Consider the following 22,372-nt stretch of genomic DNA (forward strand, 5'->3'; position numbering starts at 1 on the left):
GCTGTATCATCTGCACAAAGTCCATGCCTATCTATCAGACAGACCCTTTCTTTTTCGCTACAGTAGGACAGAGGTATGCACAGCGGCATTAAACCAAATCCCTGCTTATCTCCCATTGAAGGCCGGCCTCAGCTATAGAGGTCAGTTGTTTCGATTGTCTGGGCCTGCTGAGGGGAACACAGACAGAGTTAACCCCATGGGTCACTGCTGGTCCTTGGATTCAGTGGCCATCGGGTTAATGACTGGCCACCACTCATTCTCTCCATTGTGGCCCAATGACAGACATGTAGACAAAACATGCAGGGAGGGTCAGCAACTTTCGGTGGCCTTTTCTCCAACATTCCTGATATGGACACTAATGAGTCCCCAAGGGAACACAGGGTGCAGACATAATTCATCTTGGCAAGACACATTTTCCTATATGCCTGACTCGTCCAAATCCATAATGCATGAACATGATGTTTTTTGGAGTCATATTGTTTAATTATTGGCTTGGTGAACAGAGACCTCTCCCCCTCAGCTCACGGTTCTGACAAGTGGTGTTTTTTACTGCTGTCCAGTGGGAGAATTATGTGATGACAGCAAAACATGCCCACAAATAAAAACCACGACATGGAAAACCAATGAGGTAAATAATAATGATTAGATTTAGAGCAACATACTCCAAGTTGGATTACATTCCAATGAGAATCGGCCATGTTAAAGACCTGACTTCAAAAAGCATTGATATCTTGAATACAAGTTGGAGGAGAGATCAAAATCGGGTCATATTTGTCTCAAGAAGACACACAAAGATGACAGTTATGAAGATAAAGAAAATGTTTCGGTTCTTAATGAGTTCCCTAAAACAAATCTACATTTACTATTGTGTCTGGCATGTGAAGGATTAACAAGAGATGAAACGCTACCTAATAGCTATACATCTGTGTTGGGTGTCAGCATTATATCTGTAAACTACTGCCATAATGTAAAGATCATATGTCGTTCCATCTGTCATGTACAGAGGATGGAAAGAGCTTAGTTGAAAAAAACAAACATGCAGTGTTTCAAAAGGTCATGTTAAACATTAGGGTTGGAGCTGGTCTTAGCCGGCCATATGATGAATGATGTTTTTATGAGCAGCAACATATTATTCAGTTTTCTGCTCCAATAGGATGCTGCTTACTGACAGTCTGCACTACAACAAGGACCAAAAAAAACCCCGCTGGAATAAAGCTATAAAGTAAAGCTTATATCATTGATTGCTCCAGCTGAGGTTATCAGTTGCCTAATCTGTTCCATTAACCGTCTTGCTATGCATGAGCAGGCACTGATGGCGAAGTCAGTCATCTGAGGGCTCCAATCTTTCGACTCCACTCTGTCCCCACATCCCACCTCGTCGTCCGTCCTTCTCAGGCTCGGTGACACATCTCCTGAGCTTGACAGGGTCCTCACCAGCGCCACCACCATTAGAGCTGTGCCATTGTACCATCTGCTTTATCCAGCAGCAGCTTCCCCTCGAGCCACGGAGCGCCGCTTTTTCACTCAAATGTGGCTGGCATGACGGCAAACTGCTGGATAAGTGGCACGGAGATGTGAAGAGACTGAAGAGGGGAACAGATACAACATGAACAAGACACAAGGGATGGTTCGGATGTAGCGGCTGGTTCAGATATTCCCTGAGCAAGGACTAATATCATTATTGTCTACTTGAAAAAAAAAAGAAGGGAAACGATATTTTAAAAGCCTCCCATTTAATCAAAGAGGTCCTATTACAGTACTTTTATATTTTATTCTTTATATTCTGAAACTCCACTGGAGTAGCATTTCAGGAAAAAAGAACCCATTTGACCCCAGCCGCATTGTCCTGCTGGCTGCTGCTGTGCCTAGAGGTAATAAACATATTAAAAATCTCTGACATGATATCAGGTTATGAGCACTTTCTCCAGTTTTAGTTCAAAGAAGCATGAACATGTGGCCAACTTCATTATTTGACTCTTTGGGGACCATGAACACTCAACCTTTTTTTCAATATTACGCAACATAAACTATTGAAACGCCAAAGATTAAGAATGAAAATACTTTCAAGTACAATGCAATGTTGGATCAATCTGCTTCGAAGCGGCAGCATTATTTCTGACATCCTCAATCTGTCACTAATCTACCGCAGCTACTATAAAGCTTAAACACATCAGTGGGGTCAAATTCACCAATGATATATCAGCTAGACACAAATAAACAAGAAAAGACGCACATGGGAGAACCAATCCACATCCGCAACCAGGAAACAAGACCACAGGCTAAAACGTGTCATTACTGCAGATCACATGAAGAGTGAAAACATACTAGATACTAGAAAGAGCCGTTGGCATTTCCCTGTGTTTTCCTGAGATGTGTGTTGACATACCCCGGGCCTAAGCAAGCTGTTAAACATGTTAAGCATGTCTCACTGAATACATGCTTTGTCATATTATCGACAGCACAGACAACAGACAAAAAGGAGAAATGACCTGAAGAAACCCGACGGCAGTGTCCTGCCGGCGCCTCGTTTCAACTTTCGCCAGAAAATCAAAAACAAGGTACATTGTGACAGTGAGAGGTAAGCTCAACTCTGGATCTCCCACAATATTACATATTTTAAATTCCAGATTGAAAAAGGAAGTTACTTTCATTCCACTCTGTCTGCTTGTACAGTATGAACATTACTCCATAAGCTGCATGCACACATATTGCACAAACAAACCTCCGAGTGGAGGAAGGGTTAAATCTGTCAAAACAAAACAAAAACAAAACAAAGAAAATCATCCTAATGACCTCATCTGTGCTTCCTCTGACAGTGACGAGTTGGCTTAAATCCCTCCATAAATCCAGACTGCAATCAAAACAAAAGCTGGACAGAAAAGGACGCCTCTCACAACAGGAGTGGGCAGCATGTGATCTCCTGTCTGCTGGTTGGTTGGTTTTGAAGCAACAGGATTTGGTCGGGGAGGCCTATTGTGATTCCTGGCTAGCCAGACAGCCAGCCGGTCAGCTGGCACACATCAGACGGGGTTTCCAAAGCCTCGTCACATGCATGGGATGTGGGATCGGCTGGAAGTGGATGTGTTACATGGTTTGGGCATGCTTCTGTGGTAGAATAGGGAAAAATAAATCACTCTTTAAAAAGCGTGGTCTGAACCCAAAACCTTAGCAGCCCCCCCCCCCCCCAACCCGCCTTTTTCTGGTGTTCTCCAAACCATGACGAGTAAGCACACCGGTGGCAAAGCACCGTGGGAACGAGGGAAAACAAGGGGGAAAGATCACAAGACCAGTCAGTGTGGGGTGCAGTGGTGTGAGTGCGGTAACAAGAAGAAACTGTTAAGTAACTTGTGTGTTATGGTAATATCTTCAGAGGCAGTTCATGAGAAACAGACCAAAGATATCAGCTGAAACTCTAGTCGGGCGTCTCCGAGCTCACGAGGTCGGAAGACCTGCTAAAGAGCTCTGTAATGATAACAACTGGATATGGCCGGCAGGCATGTCACAGCTTTTGCTTCTTCGGCAAAACCTGACAGGTGCCTCATTGTTCAGCTGAGCATGCATTGTGCACACAACTTTATTTTGAAAGACACATCTATCCGGCTCAATTACCCATTGCCAGTTAAGTCATGCTGAAGGCACTGCTAGAAATAGATGAGAACGCACTTCTTCTCCGGGGCACCTGCGTGCACTTTGTTCATGACAACATACGTACAACAGCTCTCTATTCAAGCCAAGATTAAAAGACTTATGTTGGCATTATCAATGTCATGGCTGATACGAAGGCTTCCTTCGAAGAGTGTGCACCTCATGGGGAGATGGATGATGTACTTAGGCAATCTCACTTATACATTAGAATAAGTTTCCTTTAATTTCACTAACATATCAGAAAAAAAAAATCACATTTTCCTTTTCAATGTTACTGAAATCTGGACTTTTTGGAAGAAAAATCAACAAAACAGGAAAGAAAAAAAAAGAAGCATCGCAAGGATCATATAGTTCAAGTATTTGATACAGAGACATAAAAAGGAAAGGCAATAATTCAAAGTCATTAAAAATGAGTTCACCAATAGAAATATGTGCATGATAAGGGAGAAAATGAGCAAAATAATGAGCTTATTTTTGTTTTTTTAGGGGTTTTTGGGTTGTTTTTTTTTGCTTTTGTGGACAATAATAGCAAATCTTTCACACATGACTACAGATGTCTTTATGCTCATTCAGGTTTTGTGGTCAGTTAATAAATTGGCTCCCTGATGTGCAGATCTGTTGCAGACGGAGGTAAGCTCAGTATTTTCTTTTTGTGTGTGTCGAAAGGAAAAAAATGTTGACTGTTATAGCGGTCCCTGAACAGACTTCGGGCATCTTAAAACACTCATGTGCCTATTCAGATCAGCACCGCCTCATGAATAAAAGAGATCTTTCCCAGACATAAAAACTTGTGAAAAACGATGGTGTCTTATTGATTCTAACATTGCGAGTGCACAGCAATGGGTACGCTTAACCTGCTCTGATGGGAGTTGTACAGCTAAAAATAAATGGATCCAGAGAAGTGAAAATTAAGCGATGAAAACTTACATTTACCCCCAGCAGCACCTAATTGTGTCTAGCAGCAGTGGATAGGGCCTATTTATTTCCCTTTATTGGGAGTTGAGTTACTGTAGGGGCTAAACTTCCGGCAGGAAGGCAGCGAAGGATATGGCGCTGGAGGACAAACATTATTTGACTTGCTCTCTCGGGGGAAAACACAGCACAGTGCATGTTGAATGAGTCTGTAGGCACTGTGTACAAGCAGACAGATAATATTTATGGCGAACCCAAACAACTGTGATGTTAGGGGAAACTGCTCTTTGTCTGAACACACCAACAAGCTCCTGCTGCAGCAAAGGAAAAAAAAAAAGCAAAGATAGGCAAAGTAAACATAACACAACAACAGATCCCTCACATAAATAAAAACATGCATCACCATAAAACCCATGAATAGAAAAAGAAAAAAACACGTAAAATGTGCCCTGTGAGTATAGTTTTACCTAAAGTGGGCATGTGAAGGCTTTTGGACAGTGTTGCCTCTATCGCCCCCTACCGATTACATTGGAGCACTTCACTAAGCAAATTCATTCAAGAATAATTCTGTGCGAACGCAGTTCAGTTCCCCCCCACTGCTCCCAGTGCGCACCAGCACAACACTGGGAAAAATCTAACAATACCAGCAAGTTTAAAAAAAAAAAAAAAAAAAAAAAAAAGATTTCGAAAAGGTAAAGTTAATTTACTCTGGTTTTAATTAAGTGTGTGCGTGAGTCTCACACGGTGTGTGTCATATAAACAACCAGGGTTTAAAGTGAGCGGCACTTTACGAATAGGCACAGATATGAGCTATATATATCCAACTGCTGAGACATCATATGTCCGTGCTATTTTACGTTCAACGCTAAAATTACACGAGCTCCGGGCGCCTGAGAGCAACTTTACCCGGTTTGTGTCCACGCTCCTCCGTCAGTGCGCTCGCGCTTCGCGGAGTGTGTCTGTGCTCCCCAGACCCACTTTCTACTTTGTTAATCGGTTCAGAGAAAAAGAAAAACCCACCTTCTAGTACGAGCGATGGCCTGTCCCGGTTGTCAGCCGCGTTATTTATCCATAAAGAAAGAAAGGAGGAAGGGAAGCAAGCCAGCTGAAGCCGAAGCGGTCGCGCTCACATCTTCCACTTTCGGTCTCAGCCTCCAGACTGAAGTAGAGACGGACCAGAGGATCTCCTCCATCCAGCACCTCTCTGTGATGATGACAACACGCAGGGAGAGAAGCTCCGCCCTCCGCAGCCTGCTGGAAACTCGCATTCGAGCAGCTCTGCTCGCACGGATCTTCACACACGGACTGGAAGAGGCTCGCTGGAGAGCGAGAAGACTGTCTGCCACCCACTGAAGGCCAATAATGAGCTTGTCATTTCAACTTCGACCTCTGGCCTGCACCACTTTCACCTCAGGACTATTTTGGGTGTGTAAACACTGTAAGCCCCACAGTGGCACCATCTGGTGAACTGAAGAAAAGTTGCCCTACTAAACTACTTGATTGTTATCCTCGAACCTGCACGTCTTCAGTTTTAAACAAAATAATAATAATTTCTGAAGTTGATGCTTTTTTTCCCCTGAGCGCTGTCTCAGATTATCACTGTCTAACAGTAGTACTGCACTTTAAAGATACTTTTTGTGTTGCTGATAGGAAGATAAAGTATATCGTAGTCTTTTTGTTTAAAATAGCGACAGAATAACATTAATTTATTTCAGAATTATCAGACTTGCACAATCAGCCCCGTCCGGACAATCCAACAACAGTACATTTTAGTATTATTGTGACACTGTAAACTTGTTTTATGTACTGCTGCCAGGACACAATTGTAAACGAGATTATTAATCTCAATGTGGTTCTCCTGACTAAATAAAGGCTAGTAAAACAATAGTGGTTTTTTTATGTACTTTTTATGTACTTGCTTTATGTTCTTGTTTTATATGGACCTGTATCTGCAATAAATAAAGATTTTAATATCCTGATAGTGCGAAGTTCATACATCAGTGGTCGTCTGGAGGATTATACCAATCACAAGTCACACATTCAACTTTAAAATACAATTACAAGCACAACTAGATAACTAGACAACTAGACTAAAAGTGACTTTTAGTGTTGTAGTCAAGACCACGTAAACCGAGATCGAGTCAAGACCAAGCCCAGAGCGTCCCGAGACCAAAACGACCAAGACTTTAAAAGGCCCAGACTTAGTCAAGACCCCAAAATTGTGCTCTCGAGCCCACTCTGAGACCGAGACCAGTCTCAATGACTACAACAACATTGAAATTGCTTCAACAAACCCCCATCATTTCTGCATTGAAAAACCTATTCCGTTGAAAATAAGGAAAAAGTATTATTGTATTACATTATTACATTTTAAAGCTGCTCTGAGCATGCCTGCTTTTTCAGGATTTATTACACAATGAATGAATGAATGAATGAATGGTTTATTTCATTTACAGTTACAGTGCAAAAATTGAATTTTGTGCATTCAGTTTATAGAGCTTAAAAGTTTATGTTCACGTTTTGATTTTTTTTTTCTTTTTTACAATTTCTGTAGCTGAAATATGTATAGGCTGAAGCCAAGGCTTATTTTTTGCCTATCAGTCTCACAACAACAGTACCGTGGGAATATGTAGGTATGCTTAGAGAAGTTCCTTTTTCAGTGGTATTAACGAAACAGAAACATTATAACGTGACCAAATGAAATCGCAGACACATCGAATTAACAACACCACACACACAAAGTATTGCACAAAGCTTCTGTTTTCTTCAATTTACAGGAAGAAAAGACAAGAGAAGAGAAGAGAAGAGAAGAGAAGAGAAGAGAAGAGAAGAGAAGAGAAGAGAAGAGAAGGGGATGAACTACATTTCCCAGGTATCCCCGGGGTGCAGTGTGACGCACAATGTTCGCGCCAGCCGCTTGTTTCCATGGAGCCGGGGGAAGCTAAAAGCTCCGTTCGGGATTAGGAAAAATCTTGTTTGTTAACCATCTTCGCGGTCAAACAGCTTTCGGGATGTCAGCACAACAAAACCAGGATAATCCCGAGACTCTTTTCTCGTTCGAGCTCCTGGTGGAATTGATCCGACTTGACAGACGTTGTGAAGTTTCCGACGAGCTGGCTGTCGCGGTCCGACTGTTGGATTTTCCAACGCTGATCATTTATCAGCCTCAGCAGAGTATTAAAAGATCCAAACGGGATGACGGAGAATACACTTTTAATAAAGGCAAGTGCTGCTTCTTCAAAATGAACCTGCACTTGCTGCACGTCCATCTAGCCAGTACTCCTCTCCATGCCATGGTGTTGGATGTAAAACTGGACATGCCCACATTAGTGGGCTCCTCTCTGATATCGCTGGCTAAAGCCACGGACAGCATCAGGCAGGGTGCTTCTAGTCCCTCCTCTCACATAGAGAGGGAACTTGTTTCCGTATGCAGCCTCACGGGGGAGAAGATTGGATCGATATCCCTGAGTTATAAGCTGTTATGTATGGGAGCAAGTTTATTGACTCATATCACAGAGAGAGGGGGCCTCGCCAACACACACGTGCATGAAGGATGGGGACCACAGGAGCTCGTTGAGGAGGGAAACAAATCTACAAAGTCATTACTTCTTGACTGTGAAGCCACATGTCCACCAACAGCAGACGAGTCTGGCTTTTGCACAAACATCCAAAACAACGGAGGAGAAAATGTGAAAATCTTGTCAAACCAGAATGATGGAGGTGATAGCCATGCAGCTGCTGAACATTTCCACCCTAAACAAAGATCAAGAAGCCGGACAGAAAACACCTTTGAGGAGGAAATTAACATATTCTGTCCTCCACATATGTACTACACTAATTCTGCAGAGGAAGAGGGCAGAAAGCAAGCGGTGGATTACAAATTACTGAATCAATACCCTGAAGCGTTTACATTTGATGAGTCCTGTTCCGATGATGAGGTAGATGAATATGAAATGCGCCAGAAAGTCCAGGCAGAAGCAAGCGAGCCGACTCCGAACGTCCTTGCGGAGGCATTACGAAAGCTGCCTGTACTGAATGCGCTTCTCGTTGAACTGTCACAGCTTAATGTCCGTAACACACATCATCCCAGCCTTGCCTGCATACACAGGCCCGGCTCTGCAGAACCTGCCGCCGGACATGGAAACGCACCAATCCAGGCAGTACCTGAAAGAAAACGTGGCACTACACCCGAATTAAAACACTTCCGTTCACCTAGGAACTGCTCTCCACCTGTAAACCAGTCTGCGAAAATGAGAAACAAACAGCAAGAAACTTTGAAAGAGCGTAAAATCCCCAGAAAGCAGCTTGCGTTTGGAACAACTAAAACATTCAATCTGAGGCTTAAGCGCATTTCTCCTCTCAAAGCCAAGCGTCATGAATGTGAGAAGATGCTACAGGAAGAAACACAGCCAAGTGTGGCCAAAGGGAGGGTGAGGTCAAGTCATAAAACTGTGAAGTCCAGCAAAACAAAAACATGCTCCAGCCTGAATGAGAACGTTGAGACGGTGATTCAAAGTGTCACGGTGGATTCAGCGCCACAGGGATCAGACACACCAAGGGAGACAAACCGGCAAGGGAAAGTTCAAGGTAAACATGGCAGAGATGCTCTGAGGATGTCAGACAAGCCTCCCCTCTCTGAGCTAGACTTGAAATGTATTCACATCCCCAGTGTGGATAGTGACAAAGTTCCCCAAAGCAAAGACAAGAAGCAGCATCACAGTGAATCAGATCAATCCCAGCCAGAGTCTGACAGGAACAGAGAGAGAGCTGAATATGCAGTAAGGAGCAGACGCAGCAGCACACCGTCCTCCTTCTCAAACTCCAGCTGGAACGGGAACAAGGAGGGAGACTACGCCGATGACTTTAACAGCCTGGCACCCAGCGACGCCTTCTCTCCTGACCCACTGAGTAGTCCCGAGGCCTCCAGAGCCAAAACTCCCAAATCCCTCATTCACTCGGATGTCTGCAGCTCTGACTGGGAATCGGAAGGTGTCCAGAAGAGAGCAGCCGTCCTCCCTGTGCCCGTCAAAGCCCGCGGCGCTCCACAGGGTGCCCTAGGAAGTACCTATGTCATTCGCCCTCGACTCCACACGTCGGCCCTCAGCTTCTCCTCCTCTGACGATGATGATGATCGCAGCCACCGGTCAGGTTCTTCACGAACTACAAACTCTAGAAAACAGGCAATGGTAAGTCGCTCTGGCACACAAACTTTCACAACAGCCAGAGGTCAAAGTGGCGAGTCAGCGGAGAGCAGAGGCCCGGTTCGAGAATTGTCTGCAGAATCGATATCCTCCTTTGAAGCCCAGGCAGCAAAGGAACTGGAGGATGAAGTTGGATCTCTGGATTTCGGAAAAGAATATCAACACATCTCCCAGCTCGTGGCAGGAAAACTCCCCGGGTACACCATGTGAAGACAAAAATAACATCAGGCCTGTTTCCACTGCCTGAGTGATTCTGATGAGGTACTGACATGAACACTCAGGAGAGTTCATAGTTTTGTATCATTGGACGATGAAAAACAAAATGTTCATCACAAGCCGGAAACACCGCTCAGTTATTTGCTTTAAAGACCACCTTCTACAGTTTCTGTTGATTTTATTTAGCTGGTTCATTCACTGTTATTCAGCTGAGGTTTCTTTAATCGTGTGGTGTATCATAAGACACCATGTTCAATTCCAATAAAGGACAGTGAAAGAGTTTGATTGCTATTCTTTCACATCACACTGCACTGTTTTGAGGAATTTAACTGAAGTTCATTCATTATTCTGTCTTAAGAAATTATACATTTCTGCATGATTTCTAGTACACCAATATTTACCTCTCCTTTAACTAGATGCATATATCGAAATAATTAAATATTGTTATATTAATTTAATAGACATTATCCTGAATGGCAAGAGAAGTTCCTATCCATGACTTCACTCTGTGCTTCCTACTATTAAAATAAGCATTACTAATTTGTAGTCATGTTCCGGCTTCAAATAAACCTTACTATCCCTTCGGGAGAATTTGTTGTCCAGCCAGCAGTAAAGCGTACGTTATAGAAAACCCCATTGGTACAATACACACATTGACACATCTGTCTCTGAGCAGACCAGAGGCAGTTGGAAGAAAAGAGCCGTTGTGTCTGTTGGATTTGTATGTCAGTAGACCGAACCGACGACTGACGGGAGCAAGTGCAACAGACCTGTAAACAGAGAACGGCTGCATTTGGTCAAGATTGCCTCGAGGTGTTCTTCAACGTTCTCATTTTGTATAAGTCACTCAGGTTGTCGCGTTTGTATTGTGCTTTTAACTAGACTCTCCAGTCCGTTTCTTTTCCGTAAGTGTGAGTGACTCGTACCGACGGACAAAGAAAAAGGTGATAAAAGATTCAATAAAACATTCTCATAAAAGATGGGGCGTCATTAAAATTCCTCAGTTTACAGGTGTCTCTCTCTCCGTCACAAAGTGCATCAACGAGGTACTCAAAGGACAGTTTCTTGTTGTTGTTGCTGGTGGCGAGGTATTTAGGTACAAAAGACTTTGTGCCTTCCAGATGAGCGTAGATGAAGTTGAAAACAATGCCTACAGCATTACCCACACCTTTGTTCGCTCTGTAAACAAACTAGGGGAGATCTAATATTTTCAAGACTCGCAACAAAAGGTCTTCTTTAATAGTTTTCTGAAATGACTCCATGACGAGGGAGGTGAGCACCACGGGTCTGAAGTCATTGAGAAACGCTGGAGCTTTGTTTTTTTTGGCTCACGCAAAATGACCGAATCTTTCCAAAGATGTTGAACAATGTGGAAGTGAAGAGACATTAAAACTACAGCAAATAATATCTGCCAGCTGTTCAGAGTTTTGTAGGACTGGAGCTTTTCCTGACTTTCACACTCGTGAAGAAACTCCAGACTGTGTTGCAGGTTTGGCTGCATATTTTATAAAACCAACTTCCTTGAAATGATGTTGGTCTCTTAGCAATGTAAGATAAGGCACAAAGCTGTTTTTTTACAGCGCAATTTTTCCATCACATGTTTTTTGGGGTTGTTGTTTTTTCTTTTCGAGTCACAGCCAAAAGTCAACAGGCTGGTTATCATCGCCTCAGCCCTGCTTTCAATTGTGGTCACACATCAACAAGTGTTTGTCTGGCCTTATCACGATGACCACAGACACTTCAACCATCTAGTGGGGTCATTGACACTCAAAGCTACACCCTGAAATCTGCCCCAGAGACAGTGATGGCCCATTTTTATGTATTTAAAATATTATTTCATGCACCTTCTTTACACTTTCATAACATTCAATAATGAGGCAGGAATAGAGTGAATCTGTTGTCAATTTTTGCATGAATGTTATTTGTGACTCTAATTTAACTAGTGCTTTCATTCAGTCGGAAAATTTACAAACACACACATTTATTACAAGACTAAAAGAGTATTAGAACACTTTTTGTACCATACAACAGATATATTGACTTCAATAAAATCCAAGAGTGGATTGTTGATTAAATAAAGAAATGTGTTTATTTCCTTGATATCACATTGATGAAAAGAAAAGAAATAAATTTGTATGATAATAAACGATCCATTTACACGGTTGTGCAGAGAATGACAAGTAGTGAAGTGAACACCTCACTGCGCATGCGCTCTTTTGATGTGTACGGAAGTGCTGCAAGCTGCATGCGGAGACTGGAGACACTGGAGGGCTGAACGGCTCCAACCTGAGATGTTTCGACACGTTTTCCTGACAGGACCTCCAGGTATCTGTAAACACCGCGTGGCCGCAGTGCTGCTGAGGTTAAAGTGGCTGTAAAACCACCGCCGTCGGTCAGCTGTCTTCTTATTAAGTCCCCGTCAGGAGGCAGCAAACGTTGACTTTGACGAAACTCAGCTTGTTAAGCTTCTTTTTTTTTTTTTTTCGAACATGTATGCTGTTTAGGTAATATAAAAACTTTAAAAATAGTAATTTGTCGAAACGAATCATTTGATTTTATTCTTACGCCTGTAGAAAGTCTTGCAATCCTGTTATTTATCTCATTCTGTATTATTGTCCTACATTTTAATGCACTTAATGCATACCTCAAATTTATCTATTGTTACTTGGTTTATTGTCTCCTAAACGTCCAGCCAGCGAGAAGAAAGATGAGCTTTTTTTTTTTAGAGACAACGGGACAAAACATCACCATTTCTCAGCAAAAGTGTCATCCTTTATTATTTACACACATTTTGAAAATCCTACTTGAGCAATATATTTTTCAATGTGTCACAAAGTATTTTCTTATTAAATATCTTATAATGTATAGTTTGTAAGAAATGAGAAAGTTACCATATATGATCTCTTACCCTATAAGTTGGTGAAAAAGACATTGGCTTCGACATTGCGTTGATTTCTGCAGCGCTTTAATCCTCTTAGGTTACGAATGATAACATTCCAGTGTTTGACAGTGTTTGTTTGGATTGTGCCTTCAGGTGTGGGAAAAACCACCCTGGTCCAGAAGACCTGTGAGGCTTTGGTGTCATCGGGCGTGGGAGTGGATGGCTTCTACACAGAGGAGGTCAGAGAGGGAGGCAGGAGAGTGGGCTTTGATGTGGTCACCGTGAGAGGAGAGAGGGGCCACCTGTCCAGAATCAGGTGACTGGGATGTTGTTATCTTATCCGAATCACACTCTCCTTTATTATCACTTTGTTTTTGCTCACTTCACTTGTACTCGCAGAGACAGCGCCGGCGCGTCTCAGGGCAGACGGGAGTACACGGTGGGCCAGTATGTGGTCGACCTGCCTTCATTTGAGAATCTGGCTCTCCCACTCTTTAGAAACGTAAGACAGCCAGCACGGCTCCTTTAAACTCGCCGTCATCAATAGATCACAGTACGCAAAAAAAACTTCCCACTTACAGATCATCAGGACCTTTTGATTTTCTCAGAATTGATGGAATAATTGGAAGCCTGCACACGCATAAATTCCACAGTGACATTTTTAGTGTTGGTGGTGCCGTCTGGCTGTCACTGACCGTGATTAATCCGACATGTAAAGTGAGCCCCGGGTGACGCCTACACATGCGCTGCATGGGAAGGTGTTGGTGCCTCAGCGGCACGTATTCTGCTTTCATCTCACTTAAATCGTCTCTGTAATCACGGCGGGTCATTAAGAACATGCAACATGCAAACGCTGGATGTCGTGCTACCGGTTTTCGTGAGAGCTGCGAACATGATAAATCAACATGATGCAGATTCACCCAGAAAGTGTATCAAATGATTGTTGAAATTATCATGCAAAAATTACAAATATGTTTTGTTTTGTTTAGTTTTGTTTTTTTTTTCATATCAGCTTTACTTGGATATATGAAATTTCCTAAACAGAAAGATATTTTCTGGGGCTCATCTTTTCTCAACATTCACACATCAGATGGTTATTTTCAATAAACAAACTGATACCAAAATCATCCCAGCAGTTTCCTTTTACTTGTGAGGAATAACCACTTCCAGCGTGTGTTTCTGCATGCACAGGCTTGCTTCATGCCTCCATCTCCTGCTTCCAGGTGGGCTCGGCAGACGGGGGCAGCAGGAAAGTGTTTGTCATTGATGAGATCGGGAAAATGGAGCTCTTCAGCCAGTCGTTCATCAGGGCAGTGAGGAAGACTTTAGATGATGCTTCCTGCACAATATTAGGAACCATCCCCATCCCCAAGGGAAAACCACTGGGCCTGGTTGAAGAGGTGCGGGGCAGGAGAGACGTCAAGGTCTTTACAGTGAGTACAAACGGTGTCACGCTGGAAATATTTAGGTCAGTTTAGGAGCTTTTAGGTCACACAATAGCTAAAGGACAGTGTTTACACTATACACTTGGTCTTAGAGGCCAGTCAGTCTGCTCACCAACGCAGAAGGGCTATGCCCAGCTTTATCCCCATCCTATAGCGGGATTAACTCTAAATCATGCGTGACTGACTGAACAACAAAGGGTGGTCTCAAATGTCAAGATAATTTATCACGGAAGACTCAGTTATGGATATTGTCATGCAAAGTGCTCTCTCTCTCACTTTCTGTGCTGCAGTATTTCTATTGAATATTCATTTATGTGGCAGTTTTCCAAAGAGCATATGATCAATAGTTTCTCTGATAAACACAGTGGATTAAGGATTAGGTGTTAACAACATGCGGTTTGATAATCTCAGGATGGACGCGATATCATGAGAGGTTTATCATTGCATTGTTTCACTTTCTTTGTATCTTTTATATAATATTCACATGTACCTTGTTTAATTGTTGGGTTTTTTTCCACTTAGGTATCAAAAGAGAACAGAGATGCTCTTCAACAAGACATCCTCGCCGCACTACAGGAATGTTTCGAGCTCCAAACCTAAAATGAAGAAAATTCTCTCAGTTTATGTTTGGTTTTTCTGGGGCTTTTTTTTTTTAGCTGACAGGTTTTATATGTGTCAGCACATACACACACTATGGAATGGATGTGCATGCAGACTCGGGGCATCCCCAAGAGTTACTGTGTCACATGCATGTATTTATGTACACAATTCGTGTTTTTCTTCCTCATACAGCCTCAAAATGGATTGCACGCTGAATAATTGATTGTGAGATGGAACACAGTGGGGGAATTATTCGGTCCGTGCGTAAAATACCTCCTTATACTCTCCAAGTCAAAAGTGGTCGTGGCCTCAGAATGGCTTCTTCTGTTCAGCCGTATCTCATATATACACGCCCGCAGGCGTTCCTCCTGTGTTAGCGCATATTATCAATTTGTTCTCCAGGATAAGTGGTGCTTTTGTTTTAGATGAAGAGACAAGGGGCCTGTTGATTCATTCACTTCTTTGCTCTGTGAGTCTGCCCCATGTTTGTCTTGTCAACCTGAGGCTGTCCTCATTAAAAATCAATCAATATTTAACAGTGCAACAATCCTTTCATGGTTTATTCATCCTTTGGTATTCAGCAAAAAATAAAGAGAATATTGTATTCTTTGAGCTAAATTGCTTTAGCCTGTCATTTATTACTAATAGTCAAACATCAATTTTTTCCTGATGTTTTCATTTTATCTGCACAAATAAATATGCTTCACTCTTTGTTTCAGGGATATTGCACTTCATCCTAAGAGATAATGGACTGCCTATCTTTGTGCAGTCAGATTACAGTGGAGGATAAATATTATCATTCGATACAAGCTTTTTGACATGTCAGGATGCTTTTATGAAGGATTTACTTTGATGGCGACAAAGAGGATTCTGAAGCTGTAGAGGAAGACATGTTGTCACACTCCAGGAAAAGTTAAGCTTTCCATGACTCAAGAAATGAAGCCACCGCCTGTATTCCTTCTGCCTCTACACTAAGATATCTGTACAATGAATGAGTACGGAAGGAGGTGAAGTTTGTTTTCAGGGATCGAAGAGGCTCAGTTCAGCTCAGACACAGTAGACTCACTCCAACTGGATTTTCGCTGCCTCTGCGTGAAGCCCAGAGTCTGGCAGTCGCATCAAGGTTTTTTTTTAATAGAAACCTTCTGGCAAAGATATTCGTTTCAGCACCAAAGCGTCTTCAGGTCGTTTCAAAGTGAAAAATAACACGGAAGGACTCTTTTTATTCAAGCTTATTTTTAATGTTGCTTGTATAACTGATGCAACCTGTCAGGCCGGCTGCAGAAAGAGCTGCCAGCTGTGATCTGCGTCAGACGTGCTGCTGCGCCAGCATCTGCTTCAAGCTCCCGACTGACGTGCCGCTGCATCAACTGGCACCGGCAGCCACTGAATCAGCTTCAAGGTCATCGCACAAACACTCGTATTTTTCAGCTAATATAGAAATATGACAGTGCGGGGTTGTCGTAGGCACTGACTAAACCAGCAATTAGGGTTGATGAGTATGGTTCATGGTGGGGCAAGCCAAGCGGCACTGCTCTGGGAACTGGCTCTCCCTGTTGGAGGGTGATCCTCGGCGCCCTGCAGCAGGGTGGCAGATGGGTTATGTAACACTGACCAAGGCCATGCCAGCTTGGCCAAAAGAAGAGAGTGTGTGTGTGTGTGTGTGTGTGTGTGTGTGTGTGTGTGTGTGTGTGTGTGTGTGTGTGTGTGTGTGTGTGTGTGTGTGTGTGTGTGTGTGTGTGTGTGTGTGTGTGTGTGTGTGTGTGTGTGTGTGTGTGTGTGTGTGTGTGTGTGTAAGCATTTGAGGCGCATGATGTCATTAGAAACCACATTGTCTATACTGTCACATTATGGCCACATCATTTCCAGCCAGCAAAGACTGTGGGTCAGCTCAGCTGTAAAACCTGATTACTATAGTCTCCAAGACGCTCACAAGTCAGACGACTAAAAGTATTAGCACTATTAAACTATACAAAAAAGATTTTTTAAATGTGTGTGTGGTTTTTCACCATTTTGTTTCGCACACCCCTGATTACCTCTAAGAACATTACAGTGATGCCAAACGTAAGAGCAGGAATTACCCAGGTCTGCTCTCGATTTCATGAAGTGTCTTATTATGGATTTCTTTGACATATACAAATCCTACAATCATTTCAGACTAGAAGAAGATTTACTGTCCTACTACTGACATGTCGTTTCTCCCGAATAGGCTCTGAATGCCAGATTGTGAACCACTGGTTTAACTAATCATTTACTTAAAAAGAAAGTGCAGTGTTTATGGAAGATTAATGGTTAAAGGTTTTGTTGAGGTAAAGCAAGAGATATGGATATTTGTCGTAGACGTTGAAAGAGGCTCACCCTCCCCTAATCTTTGTATCGATGTGGTGTGCTTTTGTGGCCATTTCTATGTCATTTCATCCCTCCTTGTTAGTGGTCATTGGATTTCATTTGTGCTTCTTCTTGTGATTTTGTGTCTTTTTGTAATTTTTCTTGGTTCGTTTTGTGTTCATCGATGGTATTATTTAATTTAATTCGAGCTATTACTTCTATGGAGTCGTCCTTTCTTCAAAGTCAGTTTGTGGCTTTAATCTGTCCTTGTCCAATGGAAAATAGACTAACGGTATGACGCTCTTTGAGACTACTGCAAGGATCAAAATGTGCTATATACGTAAGTCTACCCATTTACCTGGGTTCACGTTATGGACAAAAACAAAAAATCTTTTCCCTTTTTATGCATAAAAAGAAACACATACTTTATTCAAAAACGCTTCTCCATTTTGTCACTGTATGGTAAAGATACTCTTCTTAACCGGCGGCTTCATCTATACAGCGCTATTGTGAAACTGTAACAATTGGATATACCATCAGGGGACTTGAATGTATTGATGCGTCCCCAGCATGGGGAGCGTTGCGTGAAAGACCTTATAGAATAGTTTGAATGAATTAATATCCATATCACAGAGATGCATGTGTACCATATCTGCGGGACAGATGTCTCTGTGGCACCCTGCACCCTTTATCCCTCTGCACATGGGAGGACATAGAAATGCAAGGAGCTTACCAACAATTCAGGACAAAAGGGAGTTTGCTGGTGGATGGGAGAGGTGATGGGCGGTGGGTGTTGGGGAGCTGCAGCCGGGATGGGGAAAATTCTCTCCAGTTATTGCTCTTTGTGGTACCAGTGCTGGGATACGCACTGACAGCTGTAGGGGAGGAGGGTGCGTGATTCATTGTCTGAAAAAGCTGCTGGCCGAATAGGGCCAAACAGAGCTGATAAATAACTGACATGTTGTTCAAAGAGCTTGTGGGATGTACACAACAGCATGCTCCAGCTCTCCCACAGCCAGACTTCAAATGCACCATTATTTCCCCAAGTTCACCGTGTGATTTATTGTAAAATGTGCTGCTAAAGCTTCTTAGCATCAGTGATGTCAGATTTCTCAGTGCCAAAGCCTGCACATGGCAAGTACTTAGCAATACTTCCCCTAAATCAAGGTCGTTTTTCATTGAGAACCACTTACATGAGCGCCCACTTCGTTTTTCACCAATAGGCTTTTGTGTGGCCCCCAGAGTATGACAGACCAGACACTGTGATTTCAGAGTAATTCCCAAGAAAGCTATAATTGGGCTTTAATTCACCTTATTGTAAAAGAGAAAAAAAGCCCCTGGCTGCTCGCTCATTAACAAGGAAAATGATCACATAGTAAAATCCAGAAATCCATCTTCCATGGTGGTCATGGTGGTTGTGTGTGTGTGTGTGTGTGTGTGTGTGTGTGTGTGTGTGTGTGTGTGTGTGTGTGTGTGTGTGTGTGTGTGTGTGTGTGTGTGTGTGTGTGTGTAGAAGTGGACTGTCCAGTTAACTGTTACAAAATATAGAGAGCTGAGGAGGTACTTGTGTCAAGGCAGATCCTCATTACCTGCTTTTCTCCTGTGTTTGTCACATGTACCTTTTCGGTGTTGAGGTGGATAAGACTGATAGCTACTGTGCTCAACTTCTTCTGTAAAAGTGAGAAATCCAAGCCACTCCATACTCGTTACAAATCCTGGAGTCAGTCCACTAAGCACCCCTGGAGTCGACAGATCTTCACAGGTGGGGGCAGTTCATGTCAACTGGGATCCAAAGGCTGTGGAAATTAAGCTATTTGATCTTGATTCCTAACCACTATCCCACCCTGCTGTCCACCGCTGATACTTCCCGAACCACTCTTCCCATTACATCACTTTCATGGGCTCCCCAGAGCCGCTGCAGGCAGTGAGTGTTGAGTTTCAAAGCCTGTGTTGGAGCCACTAGCACACAGTAGCCCCCTGCAAGCTTACCCTTTGAGCATGCAGGAATAAAACCCAATGACAAAATGTAAAAAAGGGAAAAAACGTTATTCTGGTATCTCAGTAATGCAGAAATCTGACTTTGCTGTGCATAAAATGAGTCAACATGCATTTGTTCTCAAGAAATAGAATCTACAAAAAATATTGAAAAGTCTATACATTTATTAATAACATTGGTGTGTTTTGGCTGCTTCCTTCCAGGGTTGTTACAACAGTCGGGTTAAAGGGCCTTGCTCAAGGACAAACAGTGATCACCCATCAGCGGAGGGATTCGAACCAGCCAATCTGTGATTACAAGTTTGGTGCCTATAGCTCCCCTTCCTTCCTACTGTAGCAAAACAACATATCAAATGTTTAAACTGGGTTTTGTGTGAAAAATATGAGGCAAATCTGACACCAGTGACACATTTGAGAAAAGCCGCAGCAGCATGCTTCCCGCTGTGTTGCGTCGTTGGTTGACAGATCTGAACTACAGCCAATGCTCTGAAAAATGTGATGCTCTGAAACATACAAATAGTGTTTGGTATTCATGCGGCCTTGTAGTCATGATTTTGGGGACCTTTGAGTCACACAGTGCCTGTTGAGTATTGCCAAGTGTTTTGGTTTTTATCTGTCTTCGTCTATAATGGGTCTGTTTCAAAATTGTTATCAATGCAAAACCAAACCATCCAGTGTTGTTTTCCAGCTTTGATTCGGCTATTATTGGTGTTTTTTTATAAACATTCTTTTGAACAATAGATGATTAAATGTAAAAGCTATTTGCACTTTTAAAGAGTAAAACGAAAAACAAACAGCCTATTATTAGATTGCTGGAGTTTTTGTCTGTGCGCACAAAGTAGTGAAGCCTCCTCAATCTTACTCCTGAAAAATGTTCTCTCTTTTTTTTTTTTTTTAATAGCACAACTTTTCCAGTCTGTTGTCTTCGTCCTAACTCAGCTGAGATGTGGCTCCGGGCTTAAATTCAAAATGGGCATATGCTTTTCAAATCCAATCAAGTCTCTAATTGTTAACGTATGATGTTCTGCTTTTGTCCTATTTGCAATGAAATAAAAACCTCAACTCATCTGTGCATCAACGCAATCTCTTTGTTTGCATGATATCCCCACTTTTCTGGTATTTTAATAACATGATGGGGCTTTAATTGAAATGATGTTAATGGGTCAACTGCAATGCTGAAGAGAAAACACTGTCATTCCCCGTGGAAATCCGTAATGTGTAAAGAGTCATGCATCATCTTTCCAGAGGCAACAAGGGTCATTTTCCATTAGCAGGCGGGGAGGAGTCAGAGCCTGAGGATATCTTTCTCCTGTTACACTGCCCTGATGGGTTCTTCTGATCCCTGTGAAGGACTGCAGAAACCCCGGTGAATCACACGCAGCTTCAGAACACAGCATGGGCGTCATCCCACCTATGGGAGGAAGTGTCATGCAGTCCGCTTTTACTGGGCTGGCGTGGGTGGGAGGTGAACGTAACAAAGTGTGGAGAAGCGTGGTGGCGTGTTTAATGGCACAAGTATCCATTGCCCCGCTGTTTGATCCCATGCTCGGGGAGAAAAAGCCTTCAGAGTGTGGCGACACACAAAGCAGAGCGAGTGCATCACTCAGGATCCGTAAACCCTTCGACTCCCCCGTGGAAGCGGTGAAGGCAGCCGCAGGAGCTGTCAGCAGATGATTTGGAGGTCAGAGGCCACAGAGAGGACACAAAGACCGGGGCCATGGTGATCAATCGATTGACTGGTTCTGCATCCCCGAGGGCCACAAAGGATGTGGCTGTCATTCCAAACACACTAAAGTGTTTTTATTATTGGGTGGGAGTGGGGGGTGGGGGGTGGGGGTGCCACGTGTGCACAAAACCACATTGTGAATTTACCAATCACATCCCGAGCGCAACTTTGGATCATTAACTCTTCTAATAGCATATACATGTATATATACAGTATATGTACATCCACACAGTGGCACATAAACATGATTTATTTGTGGATCTTTTGTGTAAAAGCTGAACGAATGTGGACTGTGTTTTGCAGTGCTGTGAGGGGTTGAGTCATGCAGCTTTCAGCTCTACAGACTTGCAGTAATGATTCACAGATTGCTGACCTGCCATGATTAATGCCTCTGCTGGATCCTTTTGACAAATTTGTACCACAAGTGTAGAAATGTTCAAAATCTTTCTATTCCCCACGCTACTGTCATTGCGTTGCTATATGTGTGTGCATACCATGATTACACCATGAATTTGGGAAGAAACATATAAATAATACACAGTTTTAGATTTTTGATCGTGCCTGTCTGGAGAAGTGTGTTAAGTCCTGCATTTTAAATCTTGTATTTCTGCAGAACCACCAGCGTACACCAGCGTGGTTGAATTGTGAAATTGTGCATGCTATTATATTATATGCACTTTTCCTTCAACTAAAATTTCAATTTAATCTTACATCACTTGACAGCTTCTAAATCAACGGTTCAACTGAAAACTCATTTACAAGAGACAAAATGCAGAGATTTGCAAATGATTTCAACCCTGTCTTTAGTTGAAACTAGTACGACAAACAAAGCAACAAAAGCTTGTAAAAACTTGTCCAATGTTAACATGTCACAGCGACTTACATTAACTTTATCCAGAACTGTCCTGTATATGGTATTATCACCTGAGGGACAGAAGCGGTTTACATAGAGCCAAGAAACACAATACAGACAAAATCCAACATATAAGATTAATTCAATAGCTTAACAGCAGAAGAAACAAAGGAGTTTTATTTTATTTTATGCTGCTTGTGTGTGAGTGTTGTATTTACAACATGTCAGCTTGTTGTGGGACTGAATTGTTGTTGTTGTCTGTTTGGTAACAAAGTCAGTCTACAGGATGTGAGCCTGATTTCAATTTCTTATGCTTGTTGACTTTCCTTTGCTCTTACATTTCAAACCCGGCCCGTGTTTACACTTCAACCACTTCATACACTTCAGCCTCAGCTGCTGCTCCCAAATAGCATCATGAAATGATTAACTTTTAACCATGTTTTAATCTGTTTGCTTTCACCTGCTGCTCTCACAGAGAGCGCCATTCTTACATTTTCTTTAGGGAAAATAGACTTGTAGTTAGAACCAAAGAACCATCGCATTTTCCATCTTTGCAGTTATTAATCTGTC

General features: G+C 42.6%; 4 protein-coding genes across 8 annotated transcripts in view; 2 read left to right on the forward strand and 2 right to left on the reverse strand.

Moving 5' to 3' along the window:
* The window catches only part of LOC308121147 (signal-induced proliferation-associated 1-like protein 2), an 89,231-nt gene extending 83,513 nt beyond the window's left edge, over positions 1-5,718 (reverse strand). Inside the window, exon 1 of the mRNA XM_080482245.1 lies at positions 5,578-5,718. The gene's annotated coding sequence lies outside the window, so the exon portion shown is untranslated. The remainder of the gene's footprint in view (positions 1-5,577) is intronic.
* Positions 5,719-7,568: 1,850 nt separating this feature from the next.
* Positions 7,569-10,242, forward strand: map10 (microtubule associated protein 10; the record flags this gene model as incomplete). Its single annotated transcript, XM_080482224.1, has 1 exon — positions 7,569-10,242. One exon carries the CDS (start codon positions 7,569-7,571, stop codon positions 9,966-9,968), a length of 2,400 nt encoding a protein of 799 aa, XP_080338350.1. The 3' UTR covers positions 9,969-10,242.
* Positions 10,243-12,190: 1,948 nt separating this feature from the next.
* ntpcr (nucleoside-triphosphatase, cancer-related) lies at positions 12,191-16,873 on the forward strand. The gene is made up of 5 exons (XM_080480995.1): positions 12,191-12,299; positions 13,009-13,171; positions 13,255-13,357; positions 14,079-14,288; positions 14,823-16,873. Exons 1-5 carry the CDS (start codon positions 12,194-12,196, stop codon positions 14,898-14,900), a joined length of 660 nt encoding a protein of 219 aa, XP_080337121.1. The 5' UTR covers positions 12,191-12,193; the 3' UTR covers positions 14,901-16,873.
* A 5,354-nt stretch (positions 16,874-22,227) lies between these two features.
* mymx (myomixer) overlaps positions 22,228-22,372 on the reverse strand; it is a 32,012-nt gene continuing 31,867 nt past the window's right edge. For all 5 annotated transcript variants that reach the window (XM_080481997.1, XM_080481994.1, XM_080481995.1 and 2 more), the window contains one exon: positions 22,228-22,372. This exon is cut by the window's right edge and continues 1,313 nt beyond it. The gene's annotated coding sequence lies outside the window, so the exon portion shown is untranslated.

This window comes from Lipophrys pholis (assembly GCF_963383615.2).
Source record: "Lipophrys pholis genome assembly, chromosome: 15".
In the NCBI taxonomy this organism is placed as follows: Eukaryota; Metazoa; Chordata; class Actinopteri; order Blenniiformes; family Blenniidae; genus Lipophrys; species Lipophrys pholis.